The sequence below is a fragment of the Trichophyton rubrum genome, assembly GCF_000151425.1.
Source record: "Trichophyton rubrum CBS 118892 genomic scaffold supercont2.2, whole genome shotgun sequence".
In the NCBI taxonomy this organism is placed as follows: Eukaryota; Fungi; Ascomycota; class Eurotiomycetes; order Onygenales; family Arthrodermataceae; genus Trichophyton; species Trichophyton rubrum.
In genome coordinates, this window is record NW_003456427.1 from 337,390 (window position 1) to 357,764 (window position 20,375).

General features: G+C 50.8%; 10 protein-coding genes across 10 annotated transcripts; 4 read left to right on the top strand and 6 right to left on the bottom strand.

Moving 5' to 3' along the window:
* Positions 1-313: 313 nt before the first annotated feature.
* On the bottom strand, positions 314-1,867 carry TERG_01677 (glutamine-fructose-6-phosphate transaminase (isomerizing); the record flags this gene model as incomplete). The annotated part of the gene is made up of 1 exon (XM_003236905.2): positions 314-1,867. One exon carries the CDS (start codon positions 1,865-1,867, stop codon positions 314-316), a length of 1,554 nt encoding a protein of 517 aa, XP_003236953.2.
* Positions 1,868-4,862: 2,995 nt separating this feature from the next.
* Positions 4,863-8,942, top strand: TERG_01678 (uncharacterized protein; the record flags this gene model as incomplete). Its single annotated transcript, XM_003236906.1, has 2 exons — positions 4,863-8,772; positions 8,839-8,942. 2 exons carry the CDS (start codon positions 4,863-4,865, stop codon positions 8,940-8,942), a joined length of 4,014 nt encoding a protein of 1,337 aa, XP_003236954.1.
* A 1,182-nt stretch (positions 8,943-10,124) lies between these two features.
* TERG_01679 (uncharacterized protein) lies at positions 10,125-10,319 on the bottom strand (the record flags this gene model as incomplete). Its single annotated transcript, XM_003236907.2, has 1 exon — positions 10,125-10,319. The coding sequence occupies one exon, from the start codon at positions 10,317-10,319 to the stop codon at positions 10,125-10,127; it is 195 nt and encodes a 64-aa protein (XP_003236955.2).
* A 341-nt stretch (positions 10,320-10,660) lies between these two features.
* Positions 10,661-12,022, bottom strand: TERG_01680 (uncharacterized protein; the record flags this gene model as incomplete). Its single annotated transcript, XM_003236908.1, has 1 exon — positions 10,661-12,022. One exon carries the CDS (start codon positions 12,020-12,022, stop codon positions 10,661-10,663), a length of 1,362 nt encoding a protein of 453 aa, XP_003236956.1.
* Positions 12,023-12,619: 597 nt separating this feature from the next.
* On the top strand, positions 12,620-12,996 carry TERG_01681 (U6 snRNA-associated Sm-like protein LSm6; the record flags this gene model as incomplete). Its single annotated transcript, XM_003236909.1, has 3 exons — positions 12,620-12,725; positions 12,808-12,921; positions 12,974-12,996. The coding sequence occupies 3 exons, from the start codon at positions 12,620-12,622 to the stop codon at positions 12,994-12,996; spliced, it is 243 nt and encodes an 80-aa protein (XP_003236957.1).
* A 632-nt stretch (positions 12,997-13,628) lies between these two features.
* Positions 13,629-14,866, top strand: TERG_01682 (methylthioribose-1-phosphate isomerase; the record flags this gene model as incomplete). Its single annotated transcript, XM_003236910.1, has 2 exons — positions 13,629-14,158; positions 14,239-14,866. The coding sequence occupies 2 exons, from the start codon at positions 13,629-13,631 to the stop codon at positions 14,864-14,866; spliced, it is 1,158 nt and encodes a 385-aa protein (XP_003236958.1).
* An 8-nt stretch (positions 14,867-14,874) lies between these two features.
* Positions 14,875-15,541, bottom strand: TERG_01683 (uncharacterized protein; the record flags this gene model as incomplete). Its single annotated transcript, XM_003236911.2, has 3 exons — positions 14,875-15,067; positions 15,153-15,172; positions 15,251-15,541. 3 exons carry the CDS (start codon positions 15,539-15,541, stop codon positions 14,875-14,877), a joined length of 504 nt encoding a protein of 167 aa, XP_003236959.2.
* Positions 15,542-16,159: 618 nt separating this feature from the next.
* On the bottom strand, positions 16,160-17,091 carry TERG_01684 (serine/threonine protein kinase; the record flags this gene model as incomplete). The annotated part of the gene is made up of 2 exons (XM_003236912.1): positions 16,160-16,244; positions 16,298-17,091. 2 exons carry the CDS (start codon positions 17,089-17,091, stop codon positions 16,160-16,162), a joined length of 879 nt encoding a protein of 292 aa, XP_003236960.1.
* Positions 17,092-17,985: 894 nt separating this feature from the next.
* Positions 17,986-18,779, top strand: TERG_01685 (uncharacterized protein; the record flags this gene model as incomplete). Its single annotated transcript, XM_003236913.1, has 2 exons — positions 17,986-18,346; positions 18,427-18,779. 2 exons carry the CDS (start codon positions 17,986-17,988, stop codon positions 18,777-18,779), a joined length of 714 nt encoding a protein of 237 aa, XP_003236961.1.
* Positions 18,780-19,375: 596 nt separating this feature from the next.
* TERG_01686 (uncharacterized protein) lies at positions 19,376-19,859 on the bottom strand (the record flags this gene model as incomplete). Its single annotated transcript, XM_003236914.1, has 3 exons — positions 19,376-19,404; positions 19,476-19,611; positions 19,671-19,859. The coding sequence occupies 3 exons, from the start codon at positions 19,857-19,859 to the stop codon at positions 19,376-19,378; spliced, it is 354 nt and encodes a 117-aa protein (XP_003236962.1).
* Between the last annotated feature and the right edge of the window lie 516 nt (positions 19,860-20,375).

Below are 20,375 nucleotides of genomic sequence, written 5' to 3' on the forward strand. Positions count from 1 at the left end.
AGGATAGGTTAAGGGAGGGGTAATCGGAGGGGGATAGGAATGGAGGGGCCGGGAAAAAGGGGGGGAGGGGGAAGGAATTGGGATTGATTTTTTGTTATTCTGATAGAGAGAGAGCCCTGCTTTAGAAATATTTTGGTTGTCCTTTTTTCTTGTTTTCTTTTTAATCCTCCATATTTAGAAAAAAACCCAGATGAATAGTCTCAGATCTATATCGAGCTGAAGTTGTTTTCTTTTTTCCTTTAATGGAAAAAGGGAAAAAAGGAAAAAACTTGATTTTGTGTTGGCTTGGTTCAAGACAGGCAGTGGCGTCTGTTTACTCGACGGTGACTGACTTGGCCAAGTTACGTGGGAAGTCAACGTTGAGACCCTCGCCGACAGCAAGCCAGTAGGCGATGAGCTGCAGAGGGATGACGTTGAGCAGACCCTGCAGACAGTCGACCGTGCGGGGGATCTCGATGCGTTCTGTCTCGGAGGCAGGGAACTCCTCGTCGTCAGGGTTGCAGATAACGATAGGACGACCGGCACGGGCAATGACCTGCTGGTAGGCGTTGAGAGACTTGGCGAAGAGGTTGTCTCTGGTCAAGATCATGATGATTGGCAGGTTCTCGTCGACGAGAGCGAGAACACCGTGCTTGAGCTCGCCGGACATGACGGCCTCGCAGTGCAGGTAGGAAATTTCCTTGATCTTGAGGGCACCCTCGAGAGCGGTGGCGTGCTGGCTTCCACGGCCAAGCAGGAGGAGGGACTTTTGGTTCTTGAAGAATTTGGCACACATCTCCTTGATTGGCTCGCTGAGCTTGAGGATCTCGCGGAACTGATCGGAGACCAGGCCAAGACCCTTGATGATTTCCTCACGGCGCTGTCTCTTGGAGGCACGGTCTTCGCTGAGGGAGAGGGCGAACATGACCATGGCGACGAATTGAGAGGTGTAGGCCTTGGTGGAGGCAACACCGATCTCGGGGCCGGCGTTGATGTGGACACCGCAGTGGGTGAGCAGGGAGATGGAAGAGCCGACGACGTTGACGAAGCCGACGGTGAGGGCACCGCGCTCGAGACAATAGCGGAGGGCATTGAGCGAGTCAGCGGTCTCGCCGGACTGGGAGACGAAGACGCAGGTGTCGTCACGGAAGACAGGAGCCTCGCGGTCGAGGAAGTCAGAGGCCAGCTCGACGGAGATGGGAATCTCGGTCAGCTCCTCGAAGACACCGCGGACGGCCATGCAGGAGTGGTAAGAAGTACCGCAGGCAATGAAGATGATACGACGGCAGCGGCGGATGGTGGAGATGTACTGACGCAGGCCACCGAGGGTGACTTTGCAGTTCTCAGCATCGAGACGTCCACGCATGGTGTTGACGACGGACTCGGGCTGCTCGAAGATCTCCTTTTGCATGAAGTGGTCGAACTTGCCCTTCATGATCTCCTGGAGCTCGAGCTCGATGGTCTGGATGGCACGGACGTTGGAGGTGCCATCGTTCTTGTTGAGACGGTGGATGTTGAGCTGACCCTCGTGGATGTGAGCAATGTCATCGTCCTCGAGGTAGAGGACCTTCTTGGTGTGCTCTACGATGGCCGAAGGGTCAGAGGAGAGGAAGAACTCTGCTGGCTGGGGCACACCGTCGTCTGACAGGAAGGCCCGGGACTGGGAGCGGTGAAGCAGGCTCTTGTCTGGCGGGGCAAGCAGGCTGGTGGCCGACTTCTTGAGGGCAGCATTTTGCGAGGCAGCCTCAGCAGGCAGAGCAGTACCCTCTTCGGAGTACTCGACATCGACAAAGTCGACCTTCATCTTCTTCTCGGTACGGACACCGATGACCAAGGGGGAACCCTTGCGGGCCGCAATGACCTCGTGGGGGTAGTGGACGGACTTCATGAGCAGGCCAAAGGCGCCCTCGAGCTCCTTGACGACAGCCTTGGCTAGGACGGTGAAGTCGATGTCTGGGTGCAGGTCGTAGAGGTATTTGGCGAGTTTGGCAATGCACTCGGTGTCGGTCTCGGTCTCGAAGCGGAAGCCCTTGGACTCGAGCAGGGCCTTGAGTTCCTTGTAGTTGGTGATAATTCCATTGTGCACGATGGAGAACTCCCAGTTAGGGTCAGATCTATTCTAGTCAGTTTCTCTTCTCTTCATCTTCGTCTATTCTTTGTATATATGGACCTACCTATGGGGGTGGCAGTTGAGCTTGGAAGGGGAGCCGTGGGTGGCCCATCTGGTGTGGGCGATTCCGACGTGAGACTCAAAGGTCTTGGACAGGTCAGGCTTGGAGGCGTCGATGAGGTCCTTGAGCTTGGCCACCTTGCCGACCTCCTTGAAGGCGAAGACCTCGTTCTTCTTGTCGCCGTCGACTGCTATGCCGGCAGAGTCGTAGCCGCGGTACTCTAGTCTAGAGAGGCCTGTTCCTGTTAGTAAGGCCCCAGAGCAGCATCCCGCCGTATCATATTAGGATCGAGACTCAAGACTCACCATTGATGATGGTCTGGATGATGTATCCACGGTCCTTCTCGACCAGATAGTTGATGTAGCCGAAGATTCCACTGTCGAGCGAGAGCGTTAGCTGGTGGTCCCAGAGTGGGAGAGGGAGAGAAGCTGTGGGAGCGGGACCCTACCACATGGTGATGAGCGAGCGACGTCAATTGCAGAGAAGTAGTAGAAGTAGAAGCTAAAGACAAGCAACAGACGGTCTCTCTTTGTCTCTATCGAAGCTGTAGCAGTTGGTGTCGATGTTGCTGTCGTTGCTGTCGTCGTCGTCGTCGTCGTCGTCGTCGATGTTGTTGTTGTGAAGTTGAAAGTCGAGAAAGTCGAAGTTGGCGAGGCGGGCGAGGGCGGTGACGGCGCTTGGAGGGGCAGAAAGTGAAGCAGCCAAAAAGAGAAGAAGAAGAAGATATAAAAGAGAAGAAGAAGATATAAATATAAGAAAACGATGGAGAAGACGAAGTGAAGACGAGAGACGACGAGAGACGACGAGATGAGCTCCTTTATCTACTTTCTACGTGCTACTTGCTTCTTCTCTTATCTGCATTCCACCTCCTCGAGCGCTGAGGAGGCTGTGCCGGATCCATCGAGCTAACTCACTAACTGCTTCTCCTGCTTCGGCTTCTAAGACATCCTTATCGACCGGGCCCAGGATGGGCGCCCCAGGGGGGGGGGATCCCGACATGGATGGCGATGGGGTCGATTGATAGACTTACATAGACACGCATGCAGACAGCCAGCTTGATAGACAGCTGATGGAGACGATTGACAGAGAATCAGCTCAGGAGTCCTGTCTGCGTCTTCCTTTACTATCCCCGTCCTGCTTCTGCTTCCGCTTCTCTTCCTCGTCCGTCTCGTCTTGTCTCGTCTCGTCTCTCCCGCGCCCGCTTGCTGTCCGTCTTCCTCCATGTCTCACCACAGTGGAGTGCCCGCCATCAGCCAAGGCGTCCGTCTAGCAGGAAAAAAGAGGCAAAGGGAAAGAGAGAAAGAGAGGGAGAGAGAGATCCATATTTAACGATCTCCAGGGACAGGCGCTTTTTGCTCTCTTTGCTTATTTCTGTGGTCGATGGTTGGCCTATTTTTATCTTCTTGGTCGATTAGTACGGCTAGACAGGAGCAACAAGCAACCAGTAGAAGAAGACTCAGGGAGAAGACTCAAGCAGAATAAGGAGGTTGTCCTCTCCTTTATTTTTGACCTGTAGGCCTTGTATACGTCGTGTCCACGGCCAATGGCTGTAGTCTATCAAGGTGTTATTATCATCTCCTGATGTGTATGTTGTTGCCTGAAGTCCCGTCTCTGGTTGTGCTGTTTGCTGCAGCAAAGCCGTAACCTGTCTTCATCTAGTATCCGTACAGTCCAACTGATAGATCTCGTGGATAGTAATTGATAGTAATTGTATGGGCGTCTTATAATCGCCTGCTGTCTGCATCCTGTCGCTGAGCCGGAGGATCCCCCTTGATGTCTTTATATCTGTCTCTCCTCTATCATGGCCGTCTCTGATGTACCAAGTATCTTCTTCATCTCTCATCTCTCGTCTTCCGTCTCTCTTCTGTCTTGTCTTTCGTCTCTCGTCGTCATCGTCGACTTACCTCTTGGTGGCCAGAGGCAGCGGACAGCCGTAGGAGGTCCAGCCATGTCTGTATCCCATAGCCCAAGTCTCTATCTCACTTCTTCACATCTTCCAGTCTCTCTTCTCTTCGTCTCGTCTCTGTAATATCTTCTTCTTCATCGCCGTCCTGGCCTGCGCGTGGCCATCTTCACTGCCTCGGCCGCCCACCACCCCCAGCCAGACCATGACAATCTCGCCTTTCCTGCATCTCCAGCTTCATCCTCTCTCTTTCTCTTTCTTCATCTCCATCTCCAACCTCGCCGTCTCTATCGTCGGGTCAAGATTTTCCCTTTTGGCGTCGCGAACGTCAAAAAGAAAAAAAAGACTCCAAACCTCCGCAAAAGAGAAGAAGAAGAAGAGGAAGAAAAAAAAAAGTCATCCACCAGCAACAAAAAAAAAAAAAAAAATCCCAACCTCCAAGACCGCCCACGACAGCAACGCCAGGACAGGCTCAATTCGCACCGTCGCAGGTCTCTCTCTCTCTCTCTCTCTCTTCGCTCGCCGCGTCCGCTGGCCTTTTTTCCTCCTCTTCTCGTCTCTGGCCCGGCCGGCGTGCTTCTCGGGACTCCCAAACCTGCGCCATCGCCACAGCCAGACCGACCACCGCGTCCAGGAGGAGAGCAGCAATCGAGAGATAACTAGCAGACGAGAAGACGGCGAGGAACCTGCATGGCTCTATGAGAAGGCTGCCGTGCTCAAGGATGGTGCTTGCTCGCCCTCGCCCGTCTCTCTCAGGCTCCTAGGCCAGCTTCTTCGTCTCTGCTCGATAATAACTTCTTCCTCCCATCATGTCACGCGCCTCCGCCGGCTTTGCAGACTTCTTCCCAACGGCGCCCTCGGTCCTGCAGAAGAAGCGCAGCAGCAGGGCCGCTGCCGGCCAGGACTCGGGCAGCAGGCTCAAGGGCAGGTCTGCAGCCGCCGACTTCTTCGCGGAGGAGCATCACGACGGCCATCTTTTTGACGACGAGGACCAGCAGGACCAGCATGCTGCGGGAGGGGCCTCTTCAGCAGCAGCATCTTCCACCGCAGACGCTACGCCGGCCGCAGACCAGACGGAGACAGCTACGCCCATCGATCCCGCGGCGGGGGACTACTCTGCTGCTGCTGGTGCTGCTGCTGGTGCTGCTGCTGCGAATGGCGTCGTTGCGAGAGTAGGCTCCTCCAGCTCGACGGCCACAGAGTCCTCCTCCTCGGCCGCGGCCACCACGCTCAACGGCATGTCCGCCTGCGCCCTCACGCCCCTGACAAACACCGACTCCTCGCCGCCGCGCAAGTCCGGCAGCCCCATGCTCTCTTCTTCGCGGCTGGCCGACTCTGAGCAGTCTTCCATCTCCTCTACCGTTGAATATGAGAAATACCACCATCACCACGATGGCCACGACCACGCCAAGGCCCTCCTCGCCAGTCGGCTGCCTCCTCCCAGGGGCTACAAGCTCGTCTACGACCCGGACCTGGACAAGAGGCCTCCTGTGTCCAAGGACAAGCGCCGGAAACCACAGTACGTCGCCTTCGGTGAAGGTGAGGCCGCCTCAGATGCTGCTGCCGTGGCCGCCGCCGCTGCTGAACCCGAGTTCGGCCAGAATCTTACCCCGGTATCATCAGTATCAGACCCCCGGAGAGCTATCCCAAACTACACCCGCGGCGCCGCCAGCAAGCAAAAGACAAAGTACAGACCGGCTCCCTACACCCTCAAGCCATGGGCCTACGATCCAGCTACCTCTATAGGGCCCGGACCGCCCACTCAGATCGTTGTCACCGGCTACGACCCCCTCACAACCGTGGCTCCCATCAGCGCCCTCTTCTCTAGCTTCGGTGAGATCGCGGGGATAGACAACAGGACAGATCCCACCACGGGCCGCTTTCTGGGTGTCTGCTCCATTACCTACAAGGACACCAGGTCTCTGCGTGGCGGCTCTCCTCTCACAGCTGCCCAGTCAGCCCGGAGAGCCTACCTCGAGTGCAAGAAGGAACAGCGCATTGGTACTCGGCGCATCAGAGTAGAGCTGGACCGGAACGCCGCTGCTTGCAACCGTATCGTCGCCAAACTCATTGCTCTGCAGAAGCAGGAACAGCTAGCTGTCTTTGAACAGCAGAATAGTGATGCCACTACTACGAAAAAATCCGACAAATCCTCCAGCATTCCCCCTCCTCCTCCACCTCTACCTACCGGGCCCAAAGCAGAAACCGAACCATCATCACAATCACAACCACCAAAGGATAATGTACCGCCCCCCTCAGCCCCCAAGGGACCATCTGGTAAATCCTCTCTACACCCGGCCTTGCAGCTCCAACCACCAGACGGCCCTCGCGCGGCACCAAAACCGCCCTCTCTCGTCGAAGAGACTCCCATCCTAGACCAGATCAAACGAGACCCTTACATCTTCATTGCACACTGCTACGTCCCCGTTCTCAGCACCACCGTGCCCCATCTAGAACGACGCCTCAAGCTATACGACTGGAAGTCCGTCCGATGCGACAACACAGGTTACTATGTCTTGTTCGAAAACTCCCGTCGAGGCGAGCTCGAGTGCGAACGCTGCTTTCGGGGCTGCCACATGACTGCTCTGTTCACCTATGTCATGAACATGGAGTGCCAGCAGTACGGCAACCCGTCCTACGAACGAAGTCCCAGCCCCGAACGAGTCAAGGCCGAACAGCGCGAGAAATCGGAAAAGGCACGGCTCAAGCGGGAGACCGAGCTGGACGTGGAAGAGGAGAAGCGTCTACGGGCTGAAAACGTCGATCCAACCACCGAAGTCGTTGCCATTGCCATCCGTGAGCTCAGAGATAAGCTTCTGGAAGATATCAAGACTCGCATTGCGGCTCCGGCACTCTACGACTTTCTGGATCCAGACCGGCACCGCGCAAAGAGACAAAAGCTAGGCATTGCTGACCCGCAGGGCATCAAGAAGCCGGCTTTCTACCTCGATACCGGGCTGGGCGAAAGCACCACGGACTCACGAAACAGTCCTGCACCGCCTGGTGCGCAGTCGAAGAACGTCCTCGCATTGCCGCGCATTAGAAAAGCACGAGACTTTGAACGCAACAACTCTGCTTTTGTCGACGAACGAAGACGCCGTCCCACTGTGCGCAGGAGGGAATTCAGACCACTCTACCACCGTCTTCAACAGCTTCATGACGAAGATGACTCCGACGACGAGCACCAGACTTCCTTCACCCGCGATACCGAAGACCAGGAGTCTCGGCCGCTCTCCCGCCTCTCCAGCGAGGCAGACAATGACGACGACGAGAATCTACGGGGCTCCTTTGTGCCCAGTGTTTCTGGCTTTGGAGACTCTGGCCTCGACTCAGCCGGTATTAAGGACGAGCTGGATGACCTCGACCGTGAATTGCTGGGAGAACCAGGTGACTATGAATGTGTCTCGAAGAAACGGAAACGACTCAGCCTGGAGCTGCTGGAGATGGAGAAGCGGCGGAAGACAGTGGACGAGCTATTCGGTGTCGATACGTCTCATCTTAGCCAGGAACCAGACGACGAGCTGTCTGCTCTAGTGGACTCGCAGGCCCAACGACTCGGTAAAGAAAAGGGCAAGAAACCGAAGAAGAAGACCAAGAAGCAGCTCCTCGAAGAGAAGAAGGCTCTTAAACTTTCTGAGCTCCAGGCTGCTGCGGACCAGGGCTTGATTCCTAAGGTTGACGATCTCGATCTTGCTGTCACGCCTATTGAAGGGGAGCTTGACATTGAGGCCAAGGAGGAAGAGTATGAGGAAGAAGAGGAGGAAGACGGATACGTCAAGCCAGAGGTAGAATGGGGATTGTCAACTACCGAACCCAAGCCCACAGTCGAAGACGACGAAGGCATCGTTCTCGATCTCGACGGATGGCAGAACATAGTCAAGGACACAGAAGACCTTCGATTCCTCCGCGAAGCTCTAGAATCCACATCGCTCCAATCCGAACCCGACACCCCCATCATCACCAACGTCACAGCCTGGGCCTGGAACCAGAAACAAATCAAGGCCATCAACAGCCACGGCGCCCGCGGTCCCGTCCACTCCGAAATAAAGATAGACGGCTACTACGTCCCCAACCCCACGGGCTCCGCCCGCACCGATGGCCGCAAACGTATCCTCGAGTCCGAAAAATCCAAATACCTCCCTCACCGCATCAAGGTCCAAAAGGCCCGCGAAGAACGCGAAGCCCTAGCCAAAAACGATCCTACCGCCGCCGCAGACGCAGCTCGAGTCATCGCCGCCAAAACCCTCTCCAAATCAACCCTTACCTCCTCCCGCTCCAACCGCGTCAACAACCGCCGTCTAATAGCCGATATCAATGCACAGAAACAAGCTCTGCCCACCCAAAGCGGCGAAGGAGACGTGCTGCGCTTCAACCAGCTTAAGAAACGCAAGAAGCCCGTCCGTTTCGCCCGCTCGGCCATCCACAATTGGGGTCTGTATGCTGAGGAAAACATCACTGCCAACGACATGATTATCGAATATGTTGGCGAGAAGGTTCGGCAGCAGGTGGCTGATATGCGTGAACGACGGTATCTCAAGTCCGGCATTGGAAGCAGTTACTTGTTTCGCATTGATGAGAATACCGTCATCGACGCTACGAAGCATGGTGGTATTGCGCGCTTCATCAATCATAGCTGCACACCCAACTGCACGGCGAAAATCATCAAGGTCGACGGAAGTAAGCGTATCGTCATTTATGCCCTTAGGGACATTGAGAGAGGTGAGCTGTTCTATGCGAAGTCGTTTTTTTTCTCTGTTTATTATAGGTTGCTGACGTGCTGTGTAGATGAGGAGTTGACGTACGACTACAAGTTCGAGCGAGAATGGGATAGCGATGACCGTATCCCGTGTCTCTGCGGCTCGACGGGCTGCAAGGGATTCCTCAATTAAGCCATTAATATTGGTTGTGATACTGAGCACCAACGTTGTTACCGACGTTGTTACCAGCGTTGATACCCCTGACTCTTCTCTCCGCAACAAACGCATGCTCTGTGCGCCGCCGCCTTCAACAAAAGCATTCAATCACACTACGGGCATCCCATCCCTATAAAGCTATAGATATACAGTCTATGGCCATGGGATTAATTCCACCACTTTAAAACAGGGAAGGGCATTTGATTACACTGACTTCTCCCTTTTACTCTTAACGATTGGCGTTCCTTGATTTTTCTCATCACTATATTTCTTCCTACACTGCATTTCCTTCCATATCCCCCCCCTTTACTTGCTGCAATTAATGCTTAAAAAAACCCCCCATCCTTTGTTCGCCCTGTAATAATTCCCATCTTTCTCTTTCTCTGCCTCCTATTATCTGTCTGTCTGCTTCTATCACGTGTATATTAGCTGGATGGTTTGCTTGCTTGCTTGCCTGGTTGGATGGGATAGATATGGGTCTGTTTGCTCTTCCATGTTATCTTTTATGCCGAGCTGTGGTTTTCTTTTTTCCTTTCATGCCGGGAGCAAATATATCATGGCGCTGACCAAGTGTTTGTTAGTTGGTCGGGGAGGGAAAAGGTTGATAAATAGTTTAAAGAAATAAATCAATATATGATGAGAAGCTTTATCTTTATTCAGTTTGGCCGCTGGTGGGCGTGTTTGTACCTTTCCGGTATGAGCCCTCCGTTAAATCAAGGGGGCTATAAGTTTGAAAGCGTAGGGTTGTTATATTGCTACAACACCCCTACTGCCTGGTCAGAACCATGTGCTGGTATCCCGGGTATATCCATCTATCTCCATCCACCTATCAAGTCTCAACTCTCACATCATACTGCAAATCATCCCGTTAGCAGATATTCAAGCGTGTCCTTAAAAAACGCAACATACCAAGATGACTCGGGAGCAAAAAATTCGCAATCCCCTCTTTTATCTTATACTCATGCCCGCAGTTTCCGCACACCAGCTCCCCTTCCACCACATGCGTTTCAAGTAGCAACTTATGCAAATCCCGCAACAATTGCTCATTATTCAACTCTTCGCCTTCGGGCTTCGACTCGCTTATCGATGGGAACCCAAGCTATTAACGTCGCAAAGGCTCAATAAGCGTCTGCGCATACTAAACGGTACGGAGATGGCCTAACTCACTTCACTAGCACTTATTTTGAGAGCAGCCCAATCTATCCGGGGTAAGATATTTCGGATAAAGTCAGGCTGGAAGTCGAGTTCTTCTTCTTCGAGCTCTGCGTTGCGGAAGTGTAGTGGGTATGATGCGGAGGAGGATTTGCATGCCTTGACGGCGCAGGTGACAAAGTTTGAGGTAAGAATTTTCATCTCGGGGAGTGGATGTATCCTTTATAGCTTTAATGGGTCGTAGATGTGGTTGTATTCGTTGTAAGCTTGTTAATGGTATGTCAAGTTGATTGGTTTGCGGTCGTGGAATGATTTTTAGCTTCAGTAAAAAAATTGCTTATCGCGGGGAGGAAGAAGCTTATCGATAAGAGATCGACCCCCTCTATAGTAGACGTATTATAAGGAGCTAAACTACGCAGTATAAGAGACCAGGATGGGAGACAGAGAGTCTTATGAGGTAGTTCTATCTGAGTGTCTACTCCTGACAAAAAGTACCAAGTATTAGGGTTACTGTGTAAAAGCCTGCCGCTGCCAATAGCTAGCTATTTCATGATAACATCAAGGCAATCCATGTCGTCAATATCATTATCCTCAATCAAAGTGCCTGGATCCAACATATCTCCATCAAAATAGAGCAAAACAGACATGTGCTCTGGTATTTCCTTCACCTGCCGGAACTTCTTCAAGATATTGCCAATCTGCGTTGACGGTCGTACTTTGATCCTAAAGTCATCTAGATCCGGGTTCTTGAGGGTAATCCGAATCAGATCCGTGTCAGCTGGCTCTTGAGCCTTTGGCTGCTCGTCCTCACTGTTCTCTTCACTGTTATCCTGCTGGACGGTGGTTGCTGCTCGGCGTCTTTCTTCCAACATCTCCTCTGTCATGGCTTCCATGTGGACGCCGGCATTGCCTTCTTCCATGTCAAAGGGGGAAGAGTCAAATATCGAGTTGTCGTTGGTGTCAGTATCATTGATACCCAGACTCTTGCATGTGGTTACATCAAATAGCCGTCTTCCTTTCCAGGTCAAGATGATAGTGTCTGAGGTCTCTTCGTCGTATTTCTGGTGACTGCACCAGGCCTTTCGTACCTCTCCTAGGTTCTGAGACAGCAACCGACGCACCAGGAGCGACTTGGTGTTTGGAATATTAGATGTAATAAGGATATTCACAACGGTGTCCTTTTTCTTTGGTGATGAATTGGAAGCAGCCTTGGGAGATTTCGATGGGGTTCCAGCCGTCTTCCCGATGGTATTATCCTTGCCATTGGGAGATGCCGGCTTATTATCCTCCCGCATCGAGTTATTACGAGCCCTTTCTCGAGCTCGTCTGATCAGTGCTGCGCAGTCCTCATCAGACTCTTCATCGTTATCTCCATCATTGTCCAAGTCGGAGTCAATCTGTATTACCGACTTTGGAGGAACTCGGGAGGCCAAAGGAGGAGGAGATTCCGAGTTAAGACGAATGACAGTGCCTGGTGGTGAGGCTCCTATCAGTTGTGATTTCCTTGGACTGTTCCGTTGTGAGCTGGTCTTCCTGGGACTTGATCGAGTAGAGCGTGGAGTTCTTGGAGACGTCTTGCTGGTCCCGTCTTCTTCCAGCTTGGGAGGGGTATCCCTTTTAACAGTATCACTTCCACTTGCAGCCTCCTGGGGCGGTGATTTGGTTCTGGGCTGAAGCGCTGAAGTGGCCTCGTCCTCGTCTTCGTTGGATATGCGGCGTCTCTTAGGCTCCTTAGGCGCACAGGGAGTCTCTTTAGCTGTATCAGTCTCATCATCACTTTCATCTTCTTCTTGAGTCGTGGCCACAAAGTCCGAATACACCTGGTTGGAGCGCCGGAAGAAGTCCTGCGGCTTTGCGGGAGTGGATGCCTGCGCCCAAGTTGGTTTCTTGAAGAACGATGCCATGGCGCTCTGGTATCCAGTTATTTAGGGAGCGTATATCTCATTTGCTGGTCGGTTAGTTGTGTATTATGTTTGTGTGAAAGTGGGATGAATCTGCGAGGAATTGCCCTCGAGGCTGGCGCTTCTTTTAGTTATAGCTGGCAAGCTCGGTTGCTGTGTTGCTGGATGAATGACGCAGTTGATTAGTTACCTAGTTGAACAGATGCAAACTTCCACGAGCCATTGACGCCAGCAGCCAAAACGGCTATTCAGACTTTCTCTGTCACTGCTGCAGGCTCTCCTGGTATCCAATCCTGCTCCCTCAACCGTCTTTCTCTTCTTTCTCGTCTTTCTCTTCGTCCTTTTCGCTGCTTGAAACTTGCCCGCGTCGCGTTTTCAATTTAACCAACTCGGTCAGTCACGTGAGCGGTTCCTGTGTTGTTGAAGTCGAAGAATCGAAGAGTCGAAGACGAAGACGAAGACGAAGAAGAAGACAAAAGAGATCAAGACGGTTTGATGAAGCTGATCTTCGCTGGTTTACAGAGATAGAACTGCTTGTTGGCCTGACTCGAGGAGGCTCTAGGTTTCCTGCTTGCACTATCTGACTTACAGTTAGAATCAATGGAGGCCACTTCTGCTTCTGAGGGCAAAGATCCCTCTGCTTTCCTGGGAGAGATCACCGGTGCTCCAGTCACCGTCAAGCTGAACTCCGGTGTCGTCTACAAGGGTGCGTTCTCTTCACCTGTTGCTATAGACCGCACGTTATGGTGGTGGTTGTCAGGAAAATAAGGTCTAATTCTTCGGTATAGGCGAGCTACAGTCCGTTGATGGCTACATGAACATTGCGCTGGAGAAGACCGAGGAATACGTCAACGGCAAAATGAGACGGAGCTATGGCGATGCATTCGTACGAGGGAACAATGGTATGCCCGGGCCATGCCTTGCTGAGAGGATCCAGACTGATTCGATTGATAGTGCTCTACATATCAGCGGACTAGAAGCTCCCTTGCACATTTGAATACGCTTGCGACGCTATAACTATCCTACTCCGGACGTCTTTTTAGCTTTTCGCTGTTCGATACTCTCTGCAGGCGACATCTGAATGAATTATGGTATAGAATATGGGCGTTTAGGGAGTCAGCTTGGATGAAGATTGAACTACACCTGCTGTGCCAGGGGCAGTAAGCAGCATGGCTTTGCATCCAGGGACTTGAGATGAAGCAGTCGATGTCACTAGGGAGCTTTTCCCTGTGCATTCCTTCGCTGTTATAGCTTAAGCTGCTATGGTCCTCCTGTAGATCTACGAGCATCTGTACTTCCGCCTTTTCGCCGATGAAATCGGTCTTGAAGTAGAAAAACGTCATCTTGCCAGATAGAGCTCCGCAAATGATTTCTTGTTTAACTGCTTCACCGACTTTAGGCCGTGGTGATGGCCCTATAACTGTACTGGCTGTATACATGCCGATTAAAATTTTATATCCAGCGTTTTGCCCCTCCCCCACCAGTTACCAGCTTACGAACCTCTCCCACAGCCAGCTACAGCTGAAGAATAACCACCTTCGCGCCTATCTACTCACGATAAGGAGATACAGATCAGCCTGCGAAGGGGTCGTCGTCAGGATAGCCCGCCATGTCTCTCCAATCTATCCGGTACAAGCGCGGGATGCTGCAGGTCCTGGACCAGCTCCAGGTTCCTCACGTCGAGCGATACATCCCCGTTTCAACAGCAAAGGAAGGATGGCATGTTATAAAGGAGATGCATGTCCGAGGCGCACCAGCTATCGCTATAGTCGCCGTCCTCTCCCTCTCGATCGAGCTGACGGAGCTGATGGACCATGAGAAGCTGTCCGCCGAAGCAAACGAGGTCGAAGCATTCATACTAGAGAAGCTAGACTACTTGGTTACCAGTCGGCCTACGGCGGTGAACCTGAGCGATGCGGCTATCAAGCTGAAGGCGCTGGTGCAGAAGAGGAAGCAGATCGGGGATCCCAAGGGGAAAGACCTGGCAGAGGCGTATGTCGAGGCTGCGGAGAAGATGCTGATTGACGATGCCATGGATAACCACCGACTGGGAGATTTTGGCGCTGCATGGATCATGAATAACACACCTGTTGGCAAGGACGGCAAGAAAGTCGGTGTCTTGACGCACTGCAACACAGGGTACGTTGGCCAATATCAAACCAGAGAGAATAAAAATATTGTAATGCATGGCAAGGCAGGCTAATTGGTTTATTATCTAGTTCTCTTGCAACAGCCGGGTATGGAACAGCACTGGGAGTCATCCGCTCCCTCCATGCTTCAGACAAGCTCGAGCATGCCTACTGTACCGAAACACGGCCGTACAACCAAGGCGCCAGACTCACAGCCTTTGAGCTGGTCCACGACAAGATCCCCGCCACCCTGATCACAGATTCCATGGCCGCCTCGCTACTCGCTCAGAAGGGAACAGGTCTCGCTGCCATCGTGGTAGGAGCAGACCGAGTCGTCGCAAATGGAGACACCGCCAACAAGATCGGAACCTACCAATTGGCCGTGCTCGCCAAATATCATGGCGTAAAGTTCATTGTCGCTGCGCCCCGAACGACCATCGACCTGCGTACCAAGGAAGGAGAGGATATCATAATCGAGGAACGAGCAAAGTCCGAAGTCACCAGAATCACAGGGCCACGTATCAGTGATCTCGGCAGGAATGAGGAGAACATCACCCTCGAGACCGTCAACATTGCTGCTCCCGGGATCGACGTCTGGAATCCCGCCTTCGACGTCACACCCTATGACCTGATCGATGCCATTGTAACGGAAGTCGGAGTCGCAGAGAAGAACGCAGACGGGCTCTTCGAGCTGGAGAAACTGTTTGGTTTCCAATAGTTCATCTTTCATTGTTTATCCCCCTTCTGTTGCTCGTCAGACCCATTCTCTTCTTGCTTCTTCTCATGCTTCTCCTTGTCGTCATCTTTGGCTAGTTCGTCTCCGTCTTCCTTTTCCGTTTCAACAGATCCAAGGAGACGATCTATCTCCTGCTCTATGCGCGTAAGATGGTTCTCAATAGCTTGCGCTGTCTGCTCGCCTCTATATAGACACAAGATGTTAGATATGGATTCTCGCGCTTATAGATATATATAACGGTCCAGCAATGCGGCCTGGTGCCACTTACTTAGCTATGTCTTGAAATGCCTGTGATAATACTAGAAGTTAGCAATGCTGTCACTGTTAACGGTGCGGGGTCTGGGTCAGGAATCGTGAAAGCCATACCTGTGCCAGATGCGACTCGGCGCTCTCATTCTCATGGAATCCGCCCATCTTATTTATACCTTTCTCTTTTTGACCAGAATGTCTCCTTGAAGTCTCACGGTTGGTTGTTTTACTTCGCTGCCGGCTCTTTTTAGCCAGAAACAAGCTTGGAGGACCAAAGAAGTGGATCAGCCACGTGACTGAATCTTGACCCCCGGCCATGACTTTGAACGAGAAATGCATTTCGCTTCCATTCAGAGCTGTGGTGAAAAGGCTCTTGGTCGGATGAAATTGACAGTTAATGGTCGGCATTTTTGGCTATTATTATGATATATTGCAAGGTGGTAGGTTTTTTCTTATATCTGATTATATATTCTATGTTGTAGAGACTACTAGAAAAGTCTAGATCAGGATAAGATTTCCTGGAGATGCTGCATAAAATATAACATCCCAAAACAAAGTCAAAGTGTATTGATGCTCTCTATAACAATATCTCCAAGTAGGGTTTCGGTATCTTGATGTGGTGTTGGTTTCCGTGATGCTTTCTCTCAAACATATGAATCCGACGCTCTATGACAAGGTGGCCAGTAGGAATTCCATATCCATCAACCAATTGTCCAATTCTAGGGTAGTTAAATATCAAGTCAAATCGTCAGAGCGAAACAGAGGATCACATGGTCTAGAAACCTGAATGGGGTTGTATCACAAGGTGATTCGGGGTTAGTTTCCGGGTCCCATTGACTCCATGCCCGTCCTCCAAGAGTTTAAACCACGCGACCAACGAAGAAAGGGAAAAAAATCCTGTCGTATATATACTATTGCATATCATATAGCTGATAGCACGGATATCCTGTTCCAGTGGGGTTTACCTGTCCAGACTGATGTACGCTTGTATTTAATACAAGAATACGTAGCGTAGCCGGTGCAAATTTATGCGACTTGAGGATGCATGCATTGCTTTGCTACAAGTGCAGCCGAAACAAGAAAGATAAATGTAGATAACCCAGAGATGAAGCTAGAAAATATGGGTTAGCTAAGTGCAGAGCAGTTAGCCACAGCAATACGTACGTATGATTCCCGGGATATTTGGAGCCCTGCACTTCGGTTCCGTCACTGAGCCCAGGCTCAATTTGTAGAAGATCTTCGATGACTTCCTTGGTATCATGATACTTGTCGGTCCAGCATTTCTGTATAATGTTGCCAAGGAGCATGCCGGTAGTATCTGGAAATAAACCCTTCAGGTAGAGTTTCTCTACCTCACTATCTCCTTTGTCCTGATATGGCTTGTAGATCGTTGACATTTCATATAGCACAGTGCCTACGGCGAAGAGCTCCATCTTCACAGTGGGTTTAAGGGACATGTGCCAATGGTTTATTAGGCACGGATGAGTAGAGCGCGTTTCTGGAGCAACCTCGACTTTACCGTCGTCAATCAGCGAGCCTGAAAAGTCAGACAGCTTTACATTGTTGTTGAAGTCAAGCAGAATATTATGGCAGCCAATGTCAAACTGATATACCGAATGCGAATGAAGATGCTGCAAACCACGCAGAATTTGCATTGCCCATTTCAGTATTTCGTCTCTGTGAGGGGGCGGACCTCCATCTTCTTGGAGATTTAGCAGGTGTTTACGAAGCGGATATCGTAACCTTTCGAGGACGAGGCCATTTCCTTGTGGGCGTATGTACTTGACAATGCAGTCGTGGTCTCCGAGCCGTTCAAAAATCCTCTTCTCAGTAACGACGGCATTGAAATATTCTTCACACAAGGGATGTTTAAGTGCGGTGTGGTTGTCAAGTGCGACGACAGCACTCATAATCCCCATGCCTAGGAGTTTATCCGAGAATTCGGCGGGTTTTGCCATCTTTTGCTTGATGACGATGGAGGGCTGAATTCAAATTGCTTAAGGAGGCTTCATATATAGTTTAGTTAAGGTACGGAGGTAGGTTTAACTAAGAACAACGACTTTCCCCGGCATCCACTCGCTCTCCCAGGCCCGCAACCTTAGATCACCTGGCTCTCGGAGTTAACTAGTAGCATTGGCTGGACTCCTGATTAGTTATTAGATGGCCTAGTTAATCGCTCGGATGCAGCGTTTGAAGACTGAGTTGCTGAAATAACACTGTAACCACCTAACATTCTTCGTAGGATAGAAGTCTCCTGTTTTATCTATATATCTTAAGCCATACTTACTTTCTTCTGCAACTCATTTACAACCTAGTGACACTTAAGCAGGGCATGGTTTAGGCCTTGTGGCGGTTAAGGGGTTAGAGGAGTAAGTATTCTATATAAGAAAGAGTACAAAGGAGAAGCAAAAAGAGATAGATCTCTCCGTAATATTAATAGGATAGAGTAAGATATAGTTTGAGATACACAATGGTAAAGAGGAATGCTTGACTCCATGTGGTTATGTAGGCGGATGTAATTGGAATTTCAGCCGTTCGTATATCGAAGAGTCACATCTGAGAGATTATTAAACAGTTTGGTCTTGATTACGGACCTCGCGCTCTTGTAACCCGCGGCGCTAATCATATGGATGATCACAAAGTATCCAATCGCAGGTTTGACCGTGAAGGGCCGCTGTGGGGAGACGGCTGGCTGGGCGTTGCGGGAATGGAGGGGCTGCGAGCTTCTGCGGCATGTACTGTATAAATAAGACGGCATGCTGGACTCTGGCATCAAGTTCCAATCCATTCAATCCATTTTCTTTCCAAGTAACAATCGATAGACAGTGTACCTCTATACATCTACGCTGACAATGGCTGCCCGAGACATCAAGCCGTTGGTTCTCTACGGCATCTACCCCACAGCCAACCCTGTCAAGGTGGCCATCATCCTCGAGATCCTGAACATCCCCTACGAGCTCAAGTCTACCGACTTCAGACAGTGCAAGGAGCCCGAGTACCTTGCCATAAACCCCAATGGCCGCTGTCCTGCTATCCACGACCCTAACACCGGCCTCTACCTCTGGGAATCTGGTGCCATTGTAGAGTACCTTGTTGACGAATACGACAAGGAGAACACCATCTCTTTCTCTTCGCTGCACGAGAAATACCACTTGAGACAGTGGCTGCATTTCCAAGTCAGTGGACAAGGCCCATATATCGGCCAATTCTCATGTACGTCTACGACATCACGATCCTCGTTTCGTCTTCAGGCAAAGTGGTACGCTAGCTAACCAGGTCACTTATATCACCAGGGTTCAAATGGTATCACGTCGAGAAGTTCCCATCGGCCGTTGACAGATATGCTAAGGAGACCCGTCGTGTTATGGGTGTCGTCGACCTGGGATTGAAAGACAAGGAGTGGCTTGTTGGTGGTAAGATGACCTACGCCGACATTTGCTTGGTTCCATGGTTCTTCTGGGCAAAGAGAATCGGCGGAGACGAGTGGTATGCCGAACAAGTTTCCGAGCTTCCCAACTTCCAGAAGTGGTGGAACAAGATTATCGAGGTTCCAAAGATCAAGGAGTTCTGCGCTGGCATTGCACAGTTCGACCCATCATATGTCCCGAAGGATGTTCTGGACAGACTGAACAACAAGACTGCGTAATTCGGGTTTCTGGTGGTGAGATATGTTGATTAAAGAGATGCTCTCCTATGGCTTCGCTTGTAACTAGGCAGAATCATAATGGTATGCTTGTCATCTAGAAGCTAGTTGTAAATAGCAGTTTGATATAAAGGCAATTCCAAGGTCGCCCGCAATCAGTCGAGGCTAGTTGATGGGCCAGTAGTAAATACATGCGTGGTAGTAGAAAACATCCATAGCTTAATGGCTGCTGCCTGGATACTGCCCATTCTGAATGAGTACCGTCATTGACTAGGTATGTATGAGCTATAGCCGAGCAGGTAATGGATATCATCTGGTTTGACCTGGAGAGGACCAAGATAATATTGTGAAAATGGCGCGCCGCTCTTAATTAGTTCAAGCAGAAGGCTTATAAAGGCTGCTCTTCTGTTTGACCTCTTCGATCGTAGAAGTCCTCAAAAAACCGTATACTCGAATTTGTAACTCCGATACTCCGGTTGGAAGTCGGACTTTTCATCGATCTAATATGCCCATAAAGTTCGTTTGATATGGATTGACTCGGCCCCAAAGGCCATCAGTTGCACGGTAAATATAGAAATGATCTCATTCCCCCAGAATAATCAATTGTTTGGTGGTTGCGCAGGCTTGCCTAGTAAACTCGGAAATAAGCATCTAAGCGCGAGAGGCGTATAAATTGGAGAAGATAGAGAGATTCCATACGGTTTCCACTGCCGCTGCGGTGGATTATATCTTCCCGCTCTAGTTTGTTCCACGCCCAATAAGCAGCTTGATAGCAGACCAAGGAGCCTATAAATAACTTTATAAAGGGGCGACCGAAGTTCTTGTATACCATGACCTAAATGTACAGATTAGTGAGCTTGTTCCTGGAGGTCAGGATTCATCTGGTGTACCTACATGAGGCGAGGGTGGCTTGGAGTTGCTGCTATAGCTCCGTCGGCAAATGTAGGTCATCTTGTGAGAAGTATCAAACGGTACCAGGTCAGTACCGTGCGTAAAGGGGTTCGATATCAAGCTGTCAAGCTGAAGCTGATGGAGGTTGGAATGTTTGCATCCTCTCATCTCCTCGTCATCTTTAACTTTCATCACAGAAAAAGCAAAAGTCTTAGCAACATGACATAATCATGCAGATGACATAAGCAACTGACATCATGAAAGATGCTCTCGTGTTCACTTTCGATACTCGAACGCACATCAATGATCAACGACGAGATAAACGGCCAGCAGCACTCTTAATGACTCAATTCGCTCAAAGAGTTCTCAGATACGCCCGATCTGTGTTTTAAAGCCTTTTATTCCATTTATTTTATCCACACTCCCCCTAGGATTGGTGCCTCAGATTAGAGGACAGTTGGCCAGTTGACCACCCTCGTCCAACACTGTGATATATATACACATCCAGTTAGGAACTGGGCGATACCCTTCGATATACACTCTTTCACATCCCACGAAGTCTCTCCTTGAGCGATTCTTGAAACCTCCTGCGCCAATACGCAACAGCCGTTGAGCCCCTTGATTCTATTATCTATATTAACCTCCCAGGTCTATAGCAAAAATGGTATGCCAGCTATGAAGTTCCCTTATAATTAGCTGCTTGTTAAA